The following is a 22,310-nucleotide window of genomic DNA, read 5'->3' as shown; positions in this document are numbered from 1 at the left end:
AACAAAGAGCCGCCCCGCGCCCCTGCCGTCAGCCGGCGGCGGCGGGCAGCAGCGGGCGCCCCTGGGGGGCGGAGGGCGGCAGCGGCGGCCCGGYAGCCCCTTCAGCGCCACGGCCGGGGGGCTGCGGCCGGGTCTTCACCCGGAGGTCTGCACCCGGCCGTAGGTGCGGTGCSCACACGCCGCCGCCGGGCGCCGAGCTGGATGCGGCCCAGGCTTGTCATCCCTCCTGCGAGCCACGTAATTAGAGCCTGGTAGTGTCGGGGTTGTAATTATGCAGATTCGGCTGTGATAGGAATGAGAATCACAAATCGAGGCTTTGTTGTGTTCGAAAGAAACGAATTCAGCCCACAGCACGCATTTGTGGCTTTGAAACGTGCTGATTCTGGGACTTCTGATTCACAGCACGGAAAGTGYGTGTATTTTTGGAGGTACGCTGCTGATGAAGCATGAAGACTGAATCAAGTGTAGTAGAAAACCACATAAACAAACCGTTTATATATAGAGGCCCTGAGATTAAAATTGGCCACATGTTGAAATGAGATCCGTTAACAAAATCCACGTATTGGTTTGTACTGTTGAGTCTTTGCTCAAGAGGGATGAACAACATTCAGGCRTAGAAATATTTTTGTATTATCCTTCATTGTCTGGTATTCAGAGGAAACTCTTGTTTGCTTTTCGCTCTCCTGCCTAGCAGGTGACCACCTGGCAGCTTGGTCTGTTGGGCATGTGCACAGAGGTGAAAGCAGGAGCCGAGGACATCGCCTCCGGACGTCTGCCACGGTGCCCTTGCTAGGGCCAGAGCAAGTCTGGTGCGAGAACAGCTAAACCACACAGGGGTGTGCTAGGTCTGAATTATTCACACAGGATAATATAGTTGCATTTAGCTGCATAATACTGAGCACTCCTATGAGCCCATTGCTGCAAACATGAGTATCCCAAATGATTAGTGCTRGTAAACATAGTCAGCTCTTCCCTGAGGCAGTAAGATCAACTGCGATTCAGTGATATGCCCCAGGCAACTTGGCCATTGTAGCACCCAGGATTACCTATCTTCTGCTTCATTTCCCCTTGCTAGAATAACAGAGGACAGCTTTCTAAATTATCATCCTGACATTTTCTAAAGTTGCAATACAAAATACACAACAAAATCGCAGGAAGCAGTTAAATTGCTGGATGAGTCACTATTGAGAGCTATCAGGACAGATAGGGTACCTGCCCAGTTACTGAACATCAATTTTGGACAGAGTAGTAGCAACATCAGTCACCACTGCCTATTCACAACCTCTGTTCCCTGTCTCAGATTTCATGTGTGAGAAGGGACAGGCTCTAATTCTCTGTTCAGGGCATAAGTAAACTTTGAAATCATCCAGCCTGTCACAATTTTCTCTCTTTTGTATATACTCTTTGGAAACAGAGTCTCTTTCTTCTACTCATGCACAGGACAATGAAACTGTTATTTGTTGGTCTTCTAAGTACTCCTACAGTGCAAACAATAACAACTAGTACTACAAGAATGCTTGGAAAGGAAGATACAACAGGGCATAAAGCTTTTTGACTTCCAGATAATGTAACTTTTATCACCGAGGAGAATAAAAGTAGCCCCCGGTGTATTAGATTGCAACCAGATATCACTTAATCCAAAACATTTGTTTGGTTTCCTCTGACCATTAGGAAGAAATAAGTGAAAAAAATGTTAACAGTGTAGAAAATGGCTGGCTTCAGTTCTGTTGCACATCATCAGAGTGTGTAATATAATCCAGTTTTTGTTACTACAGATAATCTTCATTCCCATGAGAAAAGGAGGAATGACTTTTGCCCCAGGCAAAAGGCCTATCTCTCAGGTTGTTATCACTCATAATGGCAGAAGCCTTAATTCTTAGAAGCATGTGTATGTTAATCCGATAAAATTTTAAAATGATAAAAAGATAATTAGCAGCATGTATAATATAGAGTTTATTGGTCATTAGTGATATACATACAATGAAAAAAAGTAGTAATTTGTGATAATGATCCAGTGATGGATAATGCAGTGAAGGCAGAGGAAATATTGAAAGAGGTTCCAGAAAGGAGAGAGAGTGGAGAAATCACTTTTTCTCTTTGAACCAGCCAAGCAAAGTTGTTTACAGGACCAACAAAAACCAGGAATTTGACATCTAATTGTTTCACCTTTCAGGTACATAGCATTTTTCCTAATATTTACTGTTTTACCCTATCAACCTTCAATACTCAATATTAAGTGTGGTTTGGCAACAGTATTTTCATTATATGCCAGCTAGGTTAGCACCAAAGAGTATTGACAGACAAATGTCCTGAAAATACTAGTAAGCTCCTCTGATTGCCAGAACAAGAACACTACAGCGGGGTCAGGACATTTGAGAGGCAAAAAAAGCTAACACAGACACCAGTTCGGAGATACCGTAGGAGATGCATTTGGAGATACACTACAGGTGTCATGGCACATGACTTTAAGAGTCACCATTAATGTACTTATATCCAGTTATGAGTAGAAGTAGTTTGTACGTGAATTTTCAACTACCTTCTACTGTTTACACTGCCTACATGCATGTTGTAGCCAGAAACTTGTTCAGACCTAGTTCCTTAAGGGACAAAGCTTAGGACTGAGCATGGTACCCTCGCCTGGGGATAAAATCTTTTTCAGGCAGTCTGTACAAATTGATCAAGTTTACTACATCCAGTCCCCACAAAAATGGTCAGAAGTTTGGCTCTCCGTAGGGTGGGTCTGTTTTGAGCCTAATCTCCATCCAGCAGTGTAGCTAGAAAACAGCTTAAATTTGTGCATGTTTCAACTAGCATGCTCCCAATCTGTGTGAGAGACCCTATCTTTTTTACCAGGCGTTTCCTGRAAGGGTGGTTCTAGTGAATGGAAAAAATCAATTTCACTATACTTGTTCTATATTAAATGTACAGGTAATTTCACTGACATTGCACCTTCACTCAGAACTGCTGACAGATAATAATGTGTTTACATGAACATGCTATTTCATGGTCTTTGTGCTGGCCTCCAATGAAGATAGTTTTGATATCTTAGTCATTAAAATATTTTGACCTAAATTGTTTTTTTAATACAAATGATTTTTCTCCAGTGTCAACGTTACTAATAACTTGCTTAACCAGCTCCATTCAGAATCCTTACATTTGCTGATGTGCCTGTTCAACCCAGAACTTTAACAGCTCTTTAAAACCACAGTGAAGACTATGAAGACTGTATTCCTTTCTTAAGTTATTGATAAAATGTTTTTTGCACCAATTCAAAACATCCAAACATGCCTATGAAACCTGTTATTCCTGAGAAACTGCAGTAGCATAGAAGACGCTGGTTTAGGCTGCTTATGCGACATACTGTAGCAGAAATTTCTGAATCAGTATAGTTACTGATAGACACCGAGTGCAGAGAACAAAGAAGCAGGAAGCCTGTAAATCCCATCTGCTCTTCTCCGAGAATAAGCGTGTTGCTTTATTCTGTAATAGCTGCAGGCTGGACCTGCCTTTCTGGCAAGCCAGCATAGAATGAACTGCATTTAATCCAGACCAGGCTGTACAAAGCGTGTGCTACAATGAAGTCAGGGTATGGGTGGTAAAGTCCAAGTCTGGTGAGATTTTTAARGCACAGCTGCATTATGGAAAGTGACTATGAAAGTAGTTTTATAAAAATAGAACGGCTGCCATGTGGAGTCAGAGCAGAAGTCCATCTAACCCAGTATCGTATCTTCCAGAAAAGCTAATAGGAGCTGCTTAGGGAAAAATATGTCAGAAACAAGAAAAATATTGAGGGATTCTCTCCTGTTTTAGTGGTCGGTGGCTGGGACATCTGGACCGTTTATTTTTAATTGCTACCAATGTGTAAGAACCTTAGAGTTGTCAAGCCCCATTTTAAAACCATTCATGTATTAGTACTTTACAACACCCTATGGCAATTAGCACTGCAATTTAATTATGTATTGTATGAAAAACTACTTCCTATTATCCTCTTTAAACCTGCTGCCTAGTAATTTAATTGCATGTCTCAGTTCTGGTATTCTGAGAAAGACAGAATGATTAATCGTTCTCTGTTCAGCTTTTCTTTGTCATTCATGATTTTATAAACATATTTTCCCTCCATTATTTCTCTTCCAGACTGACAAACTCTAATCTATATAATCTTGCCTCCACAGAAGTCAGTCTGTACCTCCYATTTTTTTCCTGTTTTCCTCCATAACAAGAACAGAGTTTTTTTCAACCTTTTATTTCCTTTCTTTTATTGCTCTAAGTTTTCTTATATCATGATACCTTAGGGAAAGATTAACAAAAACTTATTGAAAATCAAATATACTTAATTAAATAATTCACCTTAATTCAAAGCATATTGGCTTATTCGGAAATACTAATATGTTTATGAGCATGCCTTGCTTTCAGAAAAGCTGTATGGTCTCCGTGCCAATGTATTATAAATATCCATATGCCTGTATATTCTGTTTTTTACTATAATTTGTACAAATTGGCTTGATTGAAAAGTCAGATTTACTGATCTGCAGTTCCCCAGAGCAGTTTTCATATTTTTTTTAGTCTGATGTCACAGCTGATGCTTCCAATTTGCTTGGAACCAAATTTGCTTTGASTGATAGGTGCCCATAAGAAATTCAACAATGTCACACATAAGTTGCTTTAGAATTTTTTCAAGAATGCTTTCTGGTAGAAGAAATTTGCTATTGTTAGCTTTATAAATTTGTTCTAAAATATCTGAGTAGTTAATATTTTCCTTGAGTTATAACATGGATTCTTCACTCCCAAAGTCTCTCCCAAATGTTTTGCCATCTTAGCTCTTTTTTTTTTTTTTTTTTTTTNGCTTTCTCGTTTTCATAAAATTCCCCCCCCCTTTTTTTTTACTGTTATGACTATGACTTTTGGGGTTTTTCCTTCCTAAGTTAATAATAAATTGGAGTATATCATAATAATTATTAGAATGGATTTTCTAACGGATTAAATTAAGAATTGCATAATTTCCTGTGAGTCCCACTTGTTTCAGAAAATCAGCATTTATAGTGTCTAAATGGTGTCTGTATCTTAAGCAGAGTCTGCTACTTTGTAGATCCATCTAGATGGAACTATCCATGACAGTTCTAGCTTAATGGAGTGTTACTTTATTTTGACTCATCAGTTCCATGTCTGGCTTGCAAATGTGTTGATTCCTTACCTTCTTTGTCCTTTCCCTTTGCTAAATTCTAGACAGAAAGTATGAACCTGAGTCATATAAATCAGGATAGGTTGTTTTGTTTTCATGAGTTTTAACCAATTATAACGACTATTTATGCTTTTAAAGACACTTGAACATTTGCTTTGTCTTTGGTATACATGTCTATTGGAGAATATAATTTGGTTCACAGAACCCTATCACTAATGAATAAGAATTCACACTATCTCAGTATGTGCCTTTGAGGGTAGAAGGCTGAGAAGGAGATGTGGGGTTCAATGTTATTGATGAATGACCAGATGATGTTATAGTAGAAGATTCTGAAACAGCAGATAGGCTGCTTGAGTATAAAATACTGAAGACTATAATGACAGATGTACCAAAACAGCTTACCTCCAGGAGGCTAAAAATCTGTAACATATTTTGTCAAGAATTCTGATTTCAGTTTGATTTGTCTTTAGGGTAAATGTTGACACACAAAAAATATTCATGAAGATGTAAATTTACTGGCCAGTTCAACTAATTCTGGTCATTGCTTTTTTTCCTCTTTTTCCATCTTTTGTCTTCTTTAATTCTACCTACATTCAGTTGGAGAAGCTGATTTAAGAAATTCAGCAGCTTTGCAATAAAGTGGAAAAAACTCCATCATCTATGTTAGTAATTCTATCATATGGATAACAGTAAGTGATTTTTATAATTTGGAATTTTTTAGTAAGTTTAGGCCAACAAACTGGATGCTTCCTGATGCTGTAGTGGTTGGTTTTGAAATTACCATATTAAAAAAACAAACAGCAATATGCTTAGCATTGGTGATACGATACATGTAAAAAAAATTAAATATCACAAAGCCCCCTCAGTCTAATAGGAGATATGCTTTTAGAAAAGGAAAATCTGATTGGCATAAATCTGTACCTAAATCTGTATTTGTTATCCAGAGCCTTTCTTCCATATGCTCCTTAATTTGCAGAGTACTTAAGACAAATCATTAGAGCAACATAACATTTACCATGGTGCTAGAACTCCTGGATCTGTTTAGTGATGGATCACTTTTTGGCTCTGATCATTTCCATCCATTTTGCAGGTGTGCAGTGAGCATCAGACAGACCTCCAAGGCTGGAGGAGAGCTGCTCTGCAATCAGTCTTTCCAAGACAATTTGGAAATAAAAGAAATACCTGCACTGCAAAGGCATGGAAGAACGTATTCTTCTTAGGTAGGTCTTACCCTTGTGTTCCAATTTCTTTGTGAGAAGTAGTCTCTCCTATCTCCACTGTTTTGTTTCATCTTACGTTCCTACTGAGGAATTCCTGTTCTGAATGAGAAAGTATCTAATTTTTTAAACAGTCCTGATGATCTCTGAGGTAAAAAAATAGAAAATGCCATCCTCAAAGCATGTGCTCTCCTTTGACTGTCTGTGATGTCTCACACTACAGCTGAATAGGCAGAAAAATATCACTCCTTTCATTTCCCTCCTCCCACTTTCCACAAATGTCATTCATGTCAAAACTGGTGTGCTTGTTCCCATGGAAAATTTTGTCGTGAGAGAATTAATATTTTATGAAAAAAAGCTGTTTCATTGGTAAGCTGATAAAAGCAGCATTTAAATGCAGTAACAAATGTATAATTTTGTGGATTTCTCAAATTTTAGTATTTTAAATGCTTAGCTTTTTGAGACTGTAATGCAAGAAGTATGGTTAGCTAGTTTCCCATTCTTAATTTCAAGATTTGAACTACATATAGGGATAACATAACTAAGTTCAATAGATGGAAGCTCCCTGGAGGAGGAAGCTCCTGGAGGAATCAGAAGATATGAAGATAAAACAAAGTTTTCTGAAGTATTCCTCTTGCAGTCAAGTTTTATTGATTTCAGTGGCACTGTATTTATGGCAACACCACAGTACTGCTGCTTTTTAATTTGCTATCTCATTTTAAAATCAGTGATTCTACTTGTCCTTAATTGSTTTCTTTGTATAATACTCTAATCTTTCTCTTAATCTTTTCTCCTTTTTCTGCTTCTTTTGGATATTCTGATAGTGAGCACTAATCCTGGATTCTTTTGTTTCCTACTAGGAACCATACTGTCTTGAATGYCATTTTTTTTCCAAGAAACAACTCTGTTTTCTTTTTTCTTTCTGAGGAGGTGGTTAAATGTTGGCTGCCCATTGTTTTGACCACACTAGCTGTCTGAGCTCCCTCCCTAAACAGATGTCTGATGACTGCACAGCAATGCCAAGATACAGATGAGGGCTTTTGGCAAAATTATACTCAGATACTGACTCTRAGAGGACAAAACCAGCCAACCAGTTTTAAGTCTTGGCACAGGCTATGAGAGCGTGGTTGTCAATTTGTAACTGACACATTTATCAAAACTCCATGAAAAATTGCAAATTTGTGAGTAGCTTCCTTGGAAAGGGAGGTAAATATCTGAGCTTTTCTTGTGTCAGAGAGGCCACTGCTATTCTGGGCACTGCACAAATGCAGAGTCAGTCCTTGTCCAAGAGCTCACAGACTAGGAAGGCAAGTAAGATACTAAGGCTTGAAAGAGATTACCGTATTCTTTTACAAAAGTGAATGGAGACATTTCTAGGACACTCAAAGGAAACCCAAACTTCCATTTTCAAGGAGTGCCCTCACCATCCTGCTCCAACCAAACCTGAGTGCAGGCAACACCTCTAATGTTGCTAGAAAGGAGCACAGAATTAACAGAGATAAATAATCATKAATATTGCTTTTAATGAATTAGACCACTCTAATGAGACAGAGGAATTCCAGGATCTGGTCTTTGCTTCTGAGATTGTTTCTGTATTTTCTATTCAACTACCTTTCCTGAGAGGTAGATCTAGGCACATAGGTAGCAACCGCACTGGTAGTAAAGCTGTTTTGTTGTTCACAGATCATAAGGATCCAGGCTCTACAGGCCAGAGAACACAGCAACAGCACTAATGGGAACATCTRCTTCATTCCACACACCAGAGTCTGTGCCATTGTGTTACACCACTTCACTGAAACGTAGAAACATATGTACCTCGAGAGGGGAAACTGAACTCGACCCTTCCAGTTTCTGAGACAGTGATCTATTCAAAGAGAGGAGCAACACCATCTCCATGATTTTAAAAAACAGCAGTCATCACTATATTTTTGTGAGGGTCTGATCTTAGCAGTATGTGCCAAGCATGCTTTGAGAATACCTACGGATTCTTCTCCCTAAAACATATGGAATGTTTCTAAGTCCCAGTTTTACTTATGTAGGAGATAAGAACTGAGTTGTTCAGACCAAGCCAATAGCAAAATAGGACAGCAGGCTTCTAGAAACTTTGAAGTCAAAGAAGGAAGTATCTCATGAGGTTAAGACTTCAAGAATTATGCATCAGTTAAGCAACTGAACAGAGCTATTTTGGTTACCAATTTCAGACTTTACGGAATAAAGCATGTCTCTGTTATGCTGCTGTGAAAAAAAAAAAAAAAAAAAAAAAAGAGGTGTTTTGGTGCAGCAGAGGGGAGAAAGGAAGGCTACATTTCTCCCTTTTACTTTGATACTGACCTGACTGGAAGGTAAAACCACCTCCTGATGTAACAGAGCAGTTGCAGTGAGCAAGCAAGTATGATTGCAAAGCAAAAACAAACAGGAAAGTAGATATTTTTTGCCCCTAAGTAATATGATTATGTTAATAATATCAAGGAGGGCAACATGGGGAGCAGAGGTCTGACCTACATTCTGAATAAATAAAGTGAATGCTCAAAACTGTCCCAACACAACATACATCTACATACCAGGGAGCAAGTAGAGCTGACCTATTGAATAACAGCTAGGACCCTTTGATGTTGACCAGGCTTTTATAAGCCTGGGTAATGAGGTTCCAGAAAGTAAGACAGTGTGTCCTGTCAAACTCAAGAGACATTTGCTACAAGAAGAAAAGGATGAAAGAACAAACAGTGTTGCAGACGTTCATCACCTTACTTCAAGCGCTGCTGAACGATGCTCAGACTGAGCATGCTGTAAGAACCTACATAGTATACAACAGAATATATTCATTCAGCAACAGTTCTTGTGACCATCTTATTGCAAGTATCAGTACTTTTGAAGCCATCTATATCTTTTAAATGCACCAATATGCATTGTATGTTTTATTTCACCCCTTTCCTCTTATTGCTTGATTCTCCCCCCTCCCTTAAAGCTATGCCTTTGCTTTGTAAAATAAAGAAGTATCCATTGCATATTGAGAAAATAGGTCTGATGAATCACAAAACCCACATAATTTAGTACATTATCTCTCAATACAGCTTTTCAGTCTAATTTAATGCATTATTGAGGATAACACATTCATTAAAACAGCTGCCAGCAAACTGTTCCTTCCAATTGTTTCATGGAAGCACTAGTCAAATAGAAATAAAACACCACATGCTAATGATATGCAAAAAGGACAAAAAACAATCGAGTTTTGATACACTGGTATTGAGATGTTAATATGATTTTTTTTAATGAGTACTGCCATCCAGGCTTTTATATGGTAAATATCAAGCATCACAAAACCAGTGTTTCTTTTCAGCAAACTTACAATATATAATAAAAATTTTTTAAAATGGAAAAACACATAGCAAAATTATCAAGTCTGTTCAGCAAGGATGAATTAATGAGCAGAGAATTACTATTTATTGTTTCTGTACTGCTGCTTCTCTGTCAGTGAGCATTTAAGTAGGAGATATTTGGAGTTTGTTCCTGGTTTCTAGTGTAGTGAACTACAGTATCACATCCCCTCAAAAGCTAGAAAATCCTGTATTCTAGTGGTGTGGCTCAAACCAATACCTAATGTATTACATTGTAGCCAACCATGAGCAAATACAGTTAGTCTCTAAATAGGACCAAATTTGCAAACCACCATTAAAACTTCTCCACTAATTCTCTTGTACAAATTTCATTGTTGCCTACCGAAATACAGGATAACATTTGGTACAATTTAATGAAAATACATCATCAGCAATAGACACACACCAGGAAAAATATTTATAATGTTTATAACATGTTTTATTAAAGCCACTGCCTTAAATTCTTAAGATTTTTCATAAATAATAACAAATCAAATTATCTACTCTTCCACAAGTTCTTTGTGTGCAATAATGAACATAATTTAAGATGGGCAACCTAGATTACATCCTTTCAATTGCTGAAATTACAGACATCCATACCACCTGTCTCCACTACTGCAGGGGCAGAAGAAGAGAGAAAGTTTGGCTGGGACAGCCCTTCAGTAGTCTAACATTAATCTGAGCCTTTGCTACTTTTCAACCTTTTAAAAGGTTGAAATCTGCTCAGATTCCAGCAGTCTTGGAGTATTCTGGTTTTAGTGCCAGGAAGCCACAATCAGCTAGATCACTGGACTGCAAAGTAAACTTTAAACCCCCTGAGGCCACCACTTTCTAGAATATGTAGCCCCTTCATTCTTTTTATATTTATGTTTGTTATAGATAATTAATTGAACTATCTCCTAAGTAACAAGAGAAGAAATAGATCTATTTACATGTCTGTTTTCCTTTTGAAATAAATCTGCATAACTCTAGGGTTATTTTTTGGGGAGAGACAATCATTTGACTAATATGTACTTCACTTTTTTCAGCCTTTGGAGGAAAAATAGATTCTGTCAAAAATAGATATCTAAGAAGTTCTTTTCAGCTGAGATAAAAGGGAGAAAAATCAATTCTGAATATCATTATCTAAAACATCCCAAAGCAGAAGATAACAGTAAACACTTCCATTGGTCCAGTAAACCCCTGAACTATTTATTATTTTAGGCAAATATGACAAACAACTATTGACTGTAGAGGAAATTTGTACTATAACAAAATATGAGCTCTTCTTTGCATTTCTTATCTTAACACATATACTCTGTCCAAAAGAAAAAACAAAATGCTTTCATTGTAGTTTCCAGGGAAGGAGTTAACCTGCCTAATGTAGATGTCTAGGAATCAGTTATTCACTCGAAGATCATTGGCAGACAGTGGAAAGGAAAACAGACTTTCAGAGCATGGTTTACCACATTGTAAAATAGATGTTTGCAATTTGATCAGATGAATTGCTTCCTAAAAACATCTACTTCTCTGTAATGACTATAAAAACAGAATAGGACAAGTAACTTAAATGTAGATCTCTACATTGTCGATGTTTAAATTTAGCTGAGATGAATCCAAGGCACTCACAGATTGAGCTTAATAAAATAGAAAAGATTAATACATGCTGTCATGCAAAGTATATATTTCATGATTTCATGGCAGCTATTAAGTGTACATTTTTAAAAAAATGATACTACAATAATTGAGGATTAAAAACATGGAGTGAGATACTAGTAACTTAAGCTTTCTAACAATTTTTATCTAAATCCCTCTGCAGTCAATAGAGATAGATTTTTTCCTCAAATGACTTGTTTCGTTACTTGGAAACAATCTCCTACTGGAGACTGAAATCTCTCCTCAACGTACAGAGGGAATCCACTTCACTCTATAGGAAACCAGTAGTTTAAACTATATAATTGACTTTTAGATGGCTAATCTTAGAGGAGATTAATCCTATCTATGCTATATAAAGATAATAGTTCTTTATATCTGAGGAAACATGGTTTCAGTAAAAAAAAATATAGCCAATGCAAAACTTGTGTTAGGTATTTGTATGGGTAATTCCTGCTGTTCAAAACATTTCAATAAATTATTATTAGTTTTACAAACAACTTAGCAGTTTCACACATCTGATGAAGATACTGAACAATATTTTGTTTTGCTTTCTGGAACATGCATATAAAAAGACATTTAAATTCTACTGGAATTCATTCCTTTGGGAACCACACAGTAAGATTACATTTAGAGTATTTTAGTTCTAGTAATAATAATCATGTTCCATAGCAGCTTGAATTAACAGACCAATACACTTAACACCAGTTGAACTTCTTTATCTTGCTTTGTGTAGGTCCAAATTAGTAGATCCATTTTTCTGCAAGAGAAGAAAGACTGGTCAGAAATACCAAATAAATCAGTATTCTATATCATCTGAATCAATATGATCTGAATCAATGTTCAGATTTATAACTGTCACTATGCCTTATGTTTTTTTTTAACCTAATTAATTGGCAAATTCACTATTCCTGTTAAATGTTGCAATCGCTTAATACATTATATATTCTAACAAAACAATTTGACTTACATAATTTTATTTAACATAATGCTATCTCAAAAAGTATATCATTGAACACTAATTTATCAGAATGCTTTATCTAAGTTTCCATTTTCTCTATTCAATTTAGACATTAATTTTTACGAATTAATAATTGCCATGAATATTTAAGAAACACTTAAAATCCTGCAACTCCTAGAAAAAATAATGAAAAAAAGCTTAATTTTTTACTACCTTGCATGTCTGTTCAATCACTATGCTCCGCACAAGGAGCATAAAATAGTAAGAACRCTACTCACTACAAAATATTTTCATTTTGGTTCATTTAGATTGTGTAAATTCTTTTCATTGGTCAGAATGACTACATAAGGCGAAATGACTTCAGAACCCTGGCTTAATTATTTAAACATAGCAACCTGATTCTCAGATGGCCGTGGAGTATATTCCTGTGACTTTCAGGGCAAGAATCAGTTGCATCACTATACATAATGACTGCACAGGTAGGTGTCTTCAGTGAGAACTTAGAGCTCTCACTCACAGATACAGAAAAAATCACATATCTAGAGCCTGGAGCTGGATATCATCCAAAGCAACTCAGTCTTATTTAGTATTATATTTTGGAAAGGTTTAAATACGCAGATATAAGCAAAAGCAATAGCTGTGTTGCAATATATTCAAGTTACTGGAATGAAGTTCTACAGTTTTATTTTTTCTTACTTTGTTCAATATAAAACATCTTCCATCTTACCTCTAGCTTTGGAATAGCAAGGCTCACAGTGCACAGTTTGTCTGTAAATCCAAATGCTGTCTCCTGCTTTCAGATCTTCTAGTGGTCTTTTGCATACTTCACACTTCAACACACAAATAAAAGTAACAATAAAAATTAAAACCATTCTCTAATACTTGTTCCTAGCATGCTGTCTTCTAGGATGCTAACATTATCAGATCAGAATGGGATAATGAGTACTGCAGTATCACGAAATCTGATGAAAGAGTGTTTTTCAACACTAAACCTAAAAACCTAATCTTTAGACACCTGAAAGTAAGATATCTAAGTCTGAACTTGTTCCCTAGGTTATCTTCTTTAGAGTCAGCAACCCCTCCTGCCCTGACACTTACAGAGGGTAATTTCTCTCTCTTCATTTAGAAATGTATTCTAAGGTGAACCACTCTTTGGAGATCGTTTTTAGTTTTCATCGAGGAAAGGAAGCACATTCAGACTTAAACATCCAACTAAGAGTAAATGTTCTCATCTCCAGGAATCTAAAACTGCTTATTTCAAAATGTTTTATGGTACTTTATCTTATCCATTAAATATTCCCCCCATAATTGTTGAATCCACGTACTAATTTAATAAATTTGTGAAAAAGCAAACTTTTGAGATAAAGGAGTATCTCCCATGTTTCAGACAAAAAAATACACAGAGATCACAAGGAAATTCTACAGTAGATCAAGGTGAAAACTTAAGTCATTCAATCTATAGACTAGAATCTTGACCTCCAGAACATCTTTTTTTTTTCTAGCCTAATAAGAGAATGGCAGATTCTGATGTCTAAGTATTTTATCCATTGATATGTGAAAACTAACATTGCTTTTACAGTACCATTCATAATCAAATTGTCAGCTAGCCCAGAAAGGCCTTTCCATAATTTTCACATGGTGGCTGTCTAGTCAGAAAATTTTGGATTGAAAATCTTTGTTAAAATACAGATTAACAGTTCTACCCAAAATATCCCTTTGCAGCTAAATGAATAAAGAATTTGCATGATGTCAGTCAGCACTATGGGTTTAAGGACATTTTGTTCTATAAGACCCAGGATTCAACAGATCCAGATAACACACAGTTGCCTTATATTACACATACTCACTAGAACTAGTATGACATTGAAACTTAGCACTCAATATTGATGAGTGTAACAGAGCACTAGAGAACATTTTCCTTTTTTCTTTGCAGCTTTACTGAAGACCTATATTATTTTTTCTATAACTTTTCTAAATAAGATGTTAGTATTAAGGTACATAAACTATTCAAAACAGTCTGCTCTTTCTTCTCTCTCACTTCATTCACGTTCTCTGGTCACAAATGGTGGAGGAGCCTACAAGGAAGGGTGTCCTGCTGGACCTTGTCCTTATCAACAGACAGGGACTGGTTAGACATGTGAAGGTTGGGGGCAGCCTTGGCTGCAGTGACCACGAGATGGTGGAGTTCAGGATCCTGCAGGAAAGAAGTAAAACAACAAGCAGGATTGCAGCCCTGGACTTCAGGAGAGCGGACTTTGGGCTCTTCAGAGACCTAATTGGTGGAGTCTCATGGGATAAGGCCCTAGAAGGAAAGGGGGTCCAGGAGAGCTGGCTAATATTCAAACATCACTTCCTCCAAGCTCAAGAGCGGTGCATCGCTATGAGCAAGAAGTGCAGCAAAAGGGGCAGGAGAGCTGCATGGGTGAGCAASGAGCTCTTGGCCAAATTCAGACAGAAGAAGAAAATACACAGAATGTGGAAGAGGGGACAGGCTACTTGAGAGAATTATAGGAATACAATCAGAGTATGTAGAGATGCGCTGAGGAAGGCTAAGGCCCARCTGGAATTGAGTCTGGCAAGGGATGTCAAGGACAATAGGWAGGGCTTCTTCAAATGTATCAGCAGCAAGAGGAGGACTAGGGAAAGTGTGGGCCCACTACTGAATGGGGCGGGGGCCCTGGTGACAAGGGATACAGAGAAGGCAGAATTACTGAATGCCTYCTTTGCTTCWGTCTTCACTGCTAAGGGCAGCCCTCAGGAATCACGGAYCCTGGATGTGAGGGACAAAGTCTGGAGAAAGGAAGACTTTCCTTTGGTGGAGGAGAATAGGATTAGAGACCTTCTGGGCAGGCTAGACATCCACAAATCCATGGGCCCRGATGGGATGCACCCACGGGTACTGAGGGAGCTGGCGGATGTTATTGCCAGGCCACTCTGCATCATCTTTGAAAGGTCCTGGAGAACWGGAGAGGTGCCTGAGGACTGGAAGAAAGCCACTATCACTCCAGTCTTCAAGGCAAGGGCAAGAAGGAAGACCCAGGCAACTATAGACCAGTCAGCTTCACCTCCATCCCTGGACAGGTGATGGAACAGCTCATTCTGGATGTCATCTCCAGACACATGGAGGAAAAGAAGGTGATCAGAAGTAGTCAGCATGGATTAGCCAAGGGCAAATCCTGCTTAACCAATCTGAAAGCCTTCTAGGATGGCATGACTGTCTGGGTAGATAAGGGGAGAGCAGTGGACATTGTCTCCCTCGACTTCAGCAAGGCTTTTGATGCTGTTTCCCATAAYATCCTCCTAGAGAAGCTCAGGAAGTGTGGGTTAGACGAGTGGACAGTGAGGTGGATTGMGAACTGGCTGAAAGGCAGAGCTCAGAGGGTCGTCATCAGTGGCACGGAGTCTAGTTGGAGGCCTGTGGCTGGTGGCGTCCCCCAGGGCTCTGTACTGGGTCYCATCCTGTTCAACTGCTTCATCAATGACCTGGATGAGGGGACAGAGTGCCTCCTCAGCAAGTTTGCGGATGACACCAAGCTGGGAGGAGTGGCTGATGCACCAGAGGGCTGTGCTGCCATTCAGAGAGACCTGGACAGGCTGGAGAATTGCGCGGAGAGGAACCTCCTGAGGTTCMACAAGGGCAAGTGCAGGGTCCTACACCTAGGGAAAAATAACCCTAGGCACCAGKACAAGCTGGGGGCTGACCTTCTGGAGAGCAGCTGTGCAGAGAAAGACCTATGCGTGCTGGTGGATGACAAGTTGACCATGAGCCACCAATGTGCCCTTGTGGCCAAGAAGGCCTATGGTCTCCTGGGGTGCATCAGGAAGAGTGTTGCGAGCAGGTGGAGGGAGGTGATCCTGCCCCTCTCCTCAGCCCTGGGGAGGCCTCATCTCGAGTTCTGTGTCCAGTTCTGGGCCCTCCAGGACAAGAGAGAGACATGGAGCTACTGGAGAGAGTCCAGCGTAGGGCTACAAAGATGATCCGAGGGCTGGAGCACCTGCCCTGTGAGGAACGGCTGCGAGAGCTGGGCCTCTTCAGCCTGGGGAAGAGAAGACTGAGGRGGGATCTTAYCAATGTGTAYAAGTACCTGAAGGGAGGGTGTCAAGGGGAYGGGGMCAAACTCTTTTCAGTTGTCCCATGTGACAGGACAAGAGGCAATGGGCAGAAACTGAAGCACAGGAAGTTCTGCCTGACCRTGAGGGAGAATTTCTTCCCCGTGAGAGTGACGGAGCACTGGCMCAGGTTGCCCAGAGAGGTTGTGGAGTCTCCTTCTCTGGAGATCTTCAAGGCTCGCCTGGATGCAACCCTGTCTAACACGCTCTAGGTGACCCTGCTAGAGGAGGGACGTTGGACTAGATGATCTCCAGAGGTTCCCTCCAACCTTACTGATTCTATGATTCTATAATAAGTCACCGAAATAACCGGAATGTTTTCAAAGCTTAGATCATCGAGTTTAATTAGTATTTTTATATAGAGCAAACAGTCTACAATGCAGATGATTCCCTCAGTGAGCTTTTGGTATATAGCTTTCAAGGGAAACAAAGACCTTATAGTCTTGTCAAACTACAGGCAACTCTCTAATGGATACAAGGGATTTGTAAGGAGCTAAATGAATATTAATGATGAGGTACTGCAGTACTTAGCTAAGTACATAACTGCAAGCATGAACCACAGAGCTACACTAGCTGCTGGTTTTTTTTWAAATGTTTTCATAAATAGGTAGTGACATAAAACTTAAGCCGAGTTTTTCTGACTAGACAAGCTGCCATTTGAGTATAAGCAGCCAAAAGAATACCATTTAAAAAGTAAACTTCAATATTTGAAATATAGTTCAGCTAATACCAAAAGAATAAGTTAGTGCTCCTAACTGTGTAATAAAGCCCTTTCTTCTTTATGTGGGCTGATCCATCTAAGAAGAAAGGACTCAAATCAGAATTTGTTTTTACTTGTAATAATGCATTTGAAGAAGTATTACATAGTGATTGTCATGGAAATTACATGTCTAGTGCTCACAGAACCCATACGAGACAGAAAGCATACACAGCTTCAGAGATGTTAAATAAAACCTTGCTGCAGTAATGCTTTGGATTACTGTTCATGCAATAACCAGGCAAAAGAACTGCTGTCAGAAGCAAAAGTGTAAGCTATGCAAGACTGGGCTGAAAATGAGCTATGCTAATGAGGCAGTTTTGCTTAGTATTGTTTGCTACATCAATGAACTTTGTGCATGAGACACAAGAACCAAGACAAGCGGAGCAGCAAGAAAACACAGACTACAAAATGATTTCATCTCTGTTACCTTAAATRTTTCCTATTAATGACTTTGAATATAGCTCCTTCATAAGCCATGATTTTAGGTGTCACTTGCTACAGAGCAAAACACTTTATATAAAATAAGCGGAACAAAATTTTATAATATAAAGAAAGGGTAAGTAGTTATACCAGATATATCAGACTGGGAGTGAACATAACTGAAGGCTTATAAACATGTAGAAGATTCAGGATAAGTGTCACCACATCCTTTATCCTCCTTGTGGTTGGAGGAGGAGATAGAAAAAGACAGAGAGAAAAAAGGGGGGGAGAGAGGGAAAGAAAGAGAGGAGGAGTGAGAAGGGGAGAGAGAGAGAGAGAGAAAGACAAAAGATATGATATTACCTAGATTAATCTTCCCCTCCAGTGTACAAGCCTTCCTCTTTTCCCAGGTGGAGAAGGCCTAATTCTATTATCATATGTGTAATATAATGTAGGTCTTACATTTAAATTAGATTTCTTAGTAGCAGGTTTAATCTTCTTACCTTGAAGCAGGTTGAATGACAGCAAATTTGCAAGGCATCTAAGATCATTTTGGCATCTATGCCCAAGGGCTTCCTGCAGTATGTACATATATCTTTTCCAATTATACTCCTGTGTATATAATATAACATCAGCTGTCAGAAAAAAAAGCTACCACTGAAATCTCAAGGAGAAAATTGGCTACCTTAGTGTATTACATGGGAAAGATTAGTATACAGTACAATGGTCACAAATGGAAACATGTCACATATATAGTCCCACCACTCTAGTTGACAGGCATAATATATATGTGCTCGTGACAGGCAAATTGATGAATATAATTGTCAAGTAGCAAAAATACCTCATAAAAAGAAAGATCTTCTTTGGTGAATGGAATGATTTCAAACAGTAATGAGACTGTATTAAATTGCCGCATGTATGGGAGCATGTACACAAAATGGGGATGAAGTGGAATGTAATGATGAGAACATTTTAATCACAAAAGCAAATGGGTAGTTGAATTTAAACTGCCATCATGTGATYAGTCTGGTACAGAATTATCCTCTGTGTTGCACAGGTAACTGCATTTTTTATTTTCTGTACTGCAGACAGAAATCCTACTTTCATGGCAATTATAATGAACATATGAAATGTATAAAACTATCCACTTAGTATTCATAACAATAATSTTTTCTTTTTATCTTCCTTATTTTTTTACACTTTCATGTGATATTGATTTATGCTTTCTCTAGACACAACTGCTGGTGCTGTTTTTGCAGTGTAAAATCGACTGATCTTGCTTCTTTCCACACACTGATAAACCATTGTATTCATAGTTTAATCATTTCTAGAGTTTGTTTTTCATACTTTAGAAAAGATATATGTTTTTATGATTCTGTATATTTCCAAATAATGAGAATATCCATATTATCTGAACTGAAAATGGTGAGGACAGTTAAAAATTTTCTCTTTAAGAAAGTAAGATATTACCAATTTGAGCAAATATCCTTATACTAAACATAAGGACGTCTTTACTTGTGTGAAAAAATAAAGCTTTTAACAGCATTATCATGCCAACTTATCCATCCATATCTATACTTAAACTTGATCATCACAGAGAGTATTTTCACACAGGAAGGAAATTTTAGAGTAAACAGTTACCAAAGGTAGAAAACTACAGAATGACAAGCCAATTCTATCACTTAAGGCATTGGCCATTGTTTCTATAGATATTTTAAACATCATCTGTGACAAACCAAATGTAAGATTAAGCTGCAGAATTATGTAAAGGATGGTCTGATGGTAAGATCCCACTGAAAGGGAGCTTTTTATGAAAAGCTCCCTGACTAGCCTGACTTCCACTGCTCTCTTTGTCTAAACACATGAAAGCTTATGCAAAATGTCTATGCCCTTTGATTCTGTACAGCATTATTAATGTGTACTTACTGATCAGAAGTCGAGTAAACAGTTTTGATAGTATTTCCGGTTATATTTTCTTCATAGCCACCATGTGATGATTTGCTGTGAGGCAGTCAGGATATAACAATTATTAAACAGCACTTCTGATTTTAAAAGGTTTCACTACATTAATAATAATATGCAAATTAAACAAATGTAACACATTTGTATAAATACACTGAGTGATGAGGTTTTTTGTCTTTTATTTTCATGACTATCAAGAAAAATATATCAAATAAAAATTTATAAAGTAGAAGTATAATGTGTCCTGTCTTAGACTGTGTTCTGCTACTGTATGATTCTCCAGCGTCTCAAAATGAAATCTATAAACYCGTTGAGGAAGGTCTAAAAATACGGTACTGGATTTGCCTGAGCTCATATCTTAGTTTAAATGATACATGTCAGGAAACGGTAACAGGCTTTGTTTTTTTCCTTTTGTTATTCTTTCATGAGTCCTCAAATAGCTGTCAAATAACCAAACAAAATTGCAGTGTGTCCCTAGAAGTAGAGTAAGGTCTTTAGAGCACAGACTATTCAGTGTGTGGTTTGTGTTTACTGCAGTAACTGTGTTGTTCCTTACACTCAGAGTTGAAGGATTATGCTGAATTTAACTAYTAGGGAACTTAAATCTTCCTTTTTTAACAGTTCCAGTCACTAAACTGTCAGATTTGTTTGACATGCAAGGGATGAGCAAGTATGTGACAGCTGTGGAAGCCATCTTACCATACAAGTTTTGAACAGTTCTGAGTTGATTTAATTATTCTATTTCTCCAGAAATGCATAAGGTATATGGTAATCATTACACATTTCATATCCCTGTTGAATGATATTTAGCAATGCTAAGCTATAAAGATATTTATCTTTTTTATGATCATGTGTGTTTGCAGAAGGTACCTTTTTTTTCAGGGAGAGTGTAATAGAGTTCCCTACAACTGATAACATGTGGCCCAGATACAGTATTTCATATATCTGTTTTCTGTAATGAATATGTCATATCTGATTTCTATGCAACAACAGAAATGTATTAAAAATGCACAGTTAGTGAGAAGTTTAAATGATAAATGCTTATATATGTTTCATAAAACCTAGCTGTGTATTTATTATTTAATAACAATATAACAYGCCTGGATTTGCTCATTACAGAAGTAGCTTCTCACAGTTGAACACCCAGTGCTTCATTTACATTGCAGGCAGTATGAAAGTAAGCTTCCTAAGTAGGAAAGCAAATTTAAGTTAACTGACTTCCTTAGTTTTGCCCTGGCCAAGCTAGATACATGCGCAAAACACATGTTACTGTATGGAGTATATTGGCAGATGCAACTAAAGTGCCTAAAGTTTCTTAATGCAAACAGAAACGGCATAGTAATATCAACTCTGTATTCCTAAAATGTACTGTCCTCTCTGAGCTTCTTTCTGTTGTTAAACTTATTTCTCTCAAATCTTCTTTYTAACTCACTGTATTTAGCTGCAGAATCTGATCCTGGGACATGTTGATGTCATCTAGCTATGTCAAGGTTGAGAATGGCAATGTGTGTATTGTGCATGGCATACTCATGGTATCTGGTGCAGTGTGCCTGAAAATAACACTGTATATCTCAAGCATATATTTTCAGAATCACTGTATAAAAAGCTGTATAGAGAAAAATATTTGAGATATCTCTCCAGTACCTATTTTCCTCAAAAGTCCTTGAGTATACACCAATGTCCCTTGGATTTGAATAACTGGCTGAAGTATTATAGCTGAAATACAAACAAACATGAATAATTGCATCTTTAAACAACAACAAAAAAATTGTACTATATAGGACAAAAAGCTACAAAACCACAGCAAAAATATTTTTTAACCATTAGTTACCAGTTTTGCCCACCCAAAATATGAGGAAGCTCAGAACCGTATCAAATAAATGCATAGCGTGACACTGTGACAAGACATTAAGTTAACATTGAGTCACAGTGCAGCCTGAAAACTCCCAACCTGACCAAGTCCTTTCTTTCAGTCTCTATCACCCACTCCTTTACTTGTTATAGTGTGATTTGTTTCTACAGCCAAATACTCTGTTGAACCCATTGCATAAAAAATGCAAGAACAAACTGTTCATTTAATAAGCTTTCATGAATTAAATATGAATTTCAATTACAGTTCTTGGTAGGGTATATATATTTTGTCACATGTAAGGTAATACTGCACACTAAAGCATGTTCTTTGCCCTGCCATTCTTGTGTTATCTTTCCCTTTCAATTTTCAAAGCTAATCAGAACATTACAGCTGAGAAACTGTATGTCTGCAAAATGCTGTAAAGTGTTAATTAATTCACATGCTGAATACTCATATGAGTTTTAAACATATATGCTGTTTGGCTTCTTTTATTCTCATGGCCTTGATGGCCATGCAGAAATTTCAGAATATGCAAATCCCAACCATGCTATCTCATCCCAGCTTCCTGCAGCAAATATAAGAAAACAAGAGACCAAAGACTTTGTGCCTAGCCATATCCCATCCACGCCAAGGACAAGGTGTGGATAAAGACAGGGAAAGGGATCTTGGATAAAGTAGCAGACTAAGAGACATTTTCTCTATTACTAAGGGTCAATAGAAGATTTCTCCTTCCCCTTCCATATCCTCAGCTTTGAATCCCCAGTTCATCACCTCTGTATAACCTGAGGCACCACTGTGTCCCTTACACATAAGWCTGTATCTTCAAACAATCCTGACTATGTG

The 22,310-nt window shown here is 37.9% G+C and overlaps 1 protein-coding gene across 1 annotated transcript in view; it reads right to left on the bottom strand.

Moving 5' to 3' along the window:
• Positions 1-12,066: 12,066 nt before the first annotated feature.
• SCEL (sciellin) overlaps positions 12,067-22,310 on the bottom strand; it is an 80,093-nt gene continuing 69,849 nt past the window's right edge. The window contains exons 14-18 of the mRNA XM_085309533.1: positions 21,260-21,331; positions 19,580-19,654; positions 18,157-18,265; positions 13,091-13,193; positions 12,067-12,162 (exon numbers count right to left, since the gene is read on the bottom strand). Coding sequence (XP_085165659.1) covers positions 12,146-12,162; positions 13,091-13,193; positions 18,157-18,265; positions 19,580-19,654; positions 21,260-21,331 — 376 coding nt within the window. The 3' untranslated portion in view covers positions 12,067-12,145. The remainder of the gene's footprint in view (positions 12,163-13,090; positions 13,194-18,156; positions 18,266-19,579; positions 19,655-21,259; positions 21,332-22,310) is intronic.

This window comes from Rhea americana, unplaced genomic scaffold, assembly GCF_003343005.1.
Source record: "Rhea americana isolate MKP2758 unplaced genomic scaffold, rheAme1 scaffold_3, whole genome shotgun sequence".
Taxonomy (NCBI): domain Eukaryota; kingdom Metazoa; phylum Chordata; class Aves; order Rheiformes; family Rheidae; genus Rhea; species Rhea americana.
Note: the sequence above shows the minus strand (reverse complement) of the source record. Positions and strands in the feature narration are given on the sequence as shown.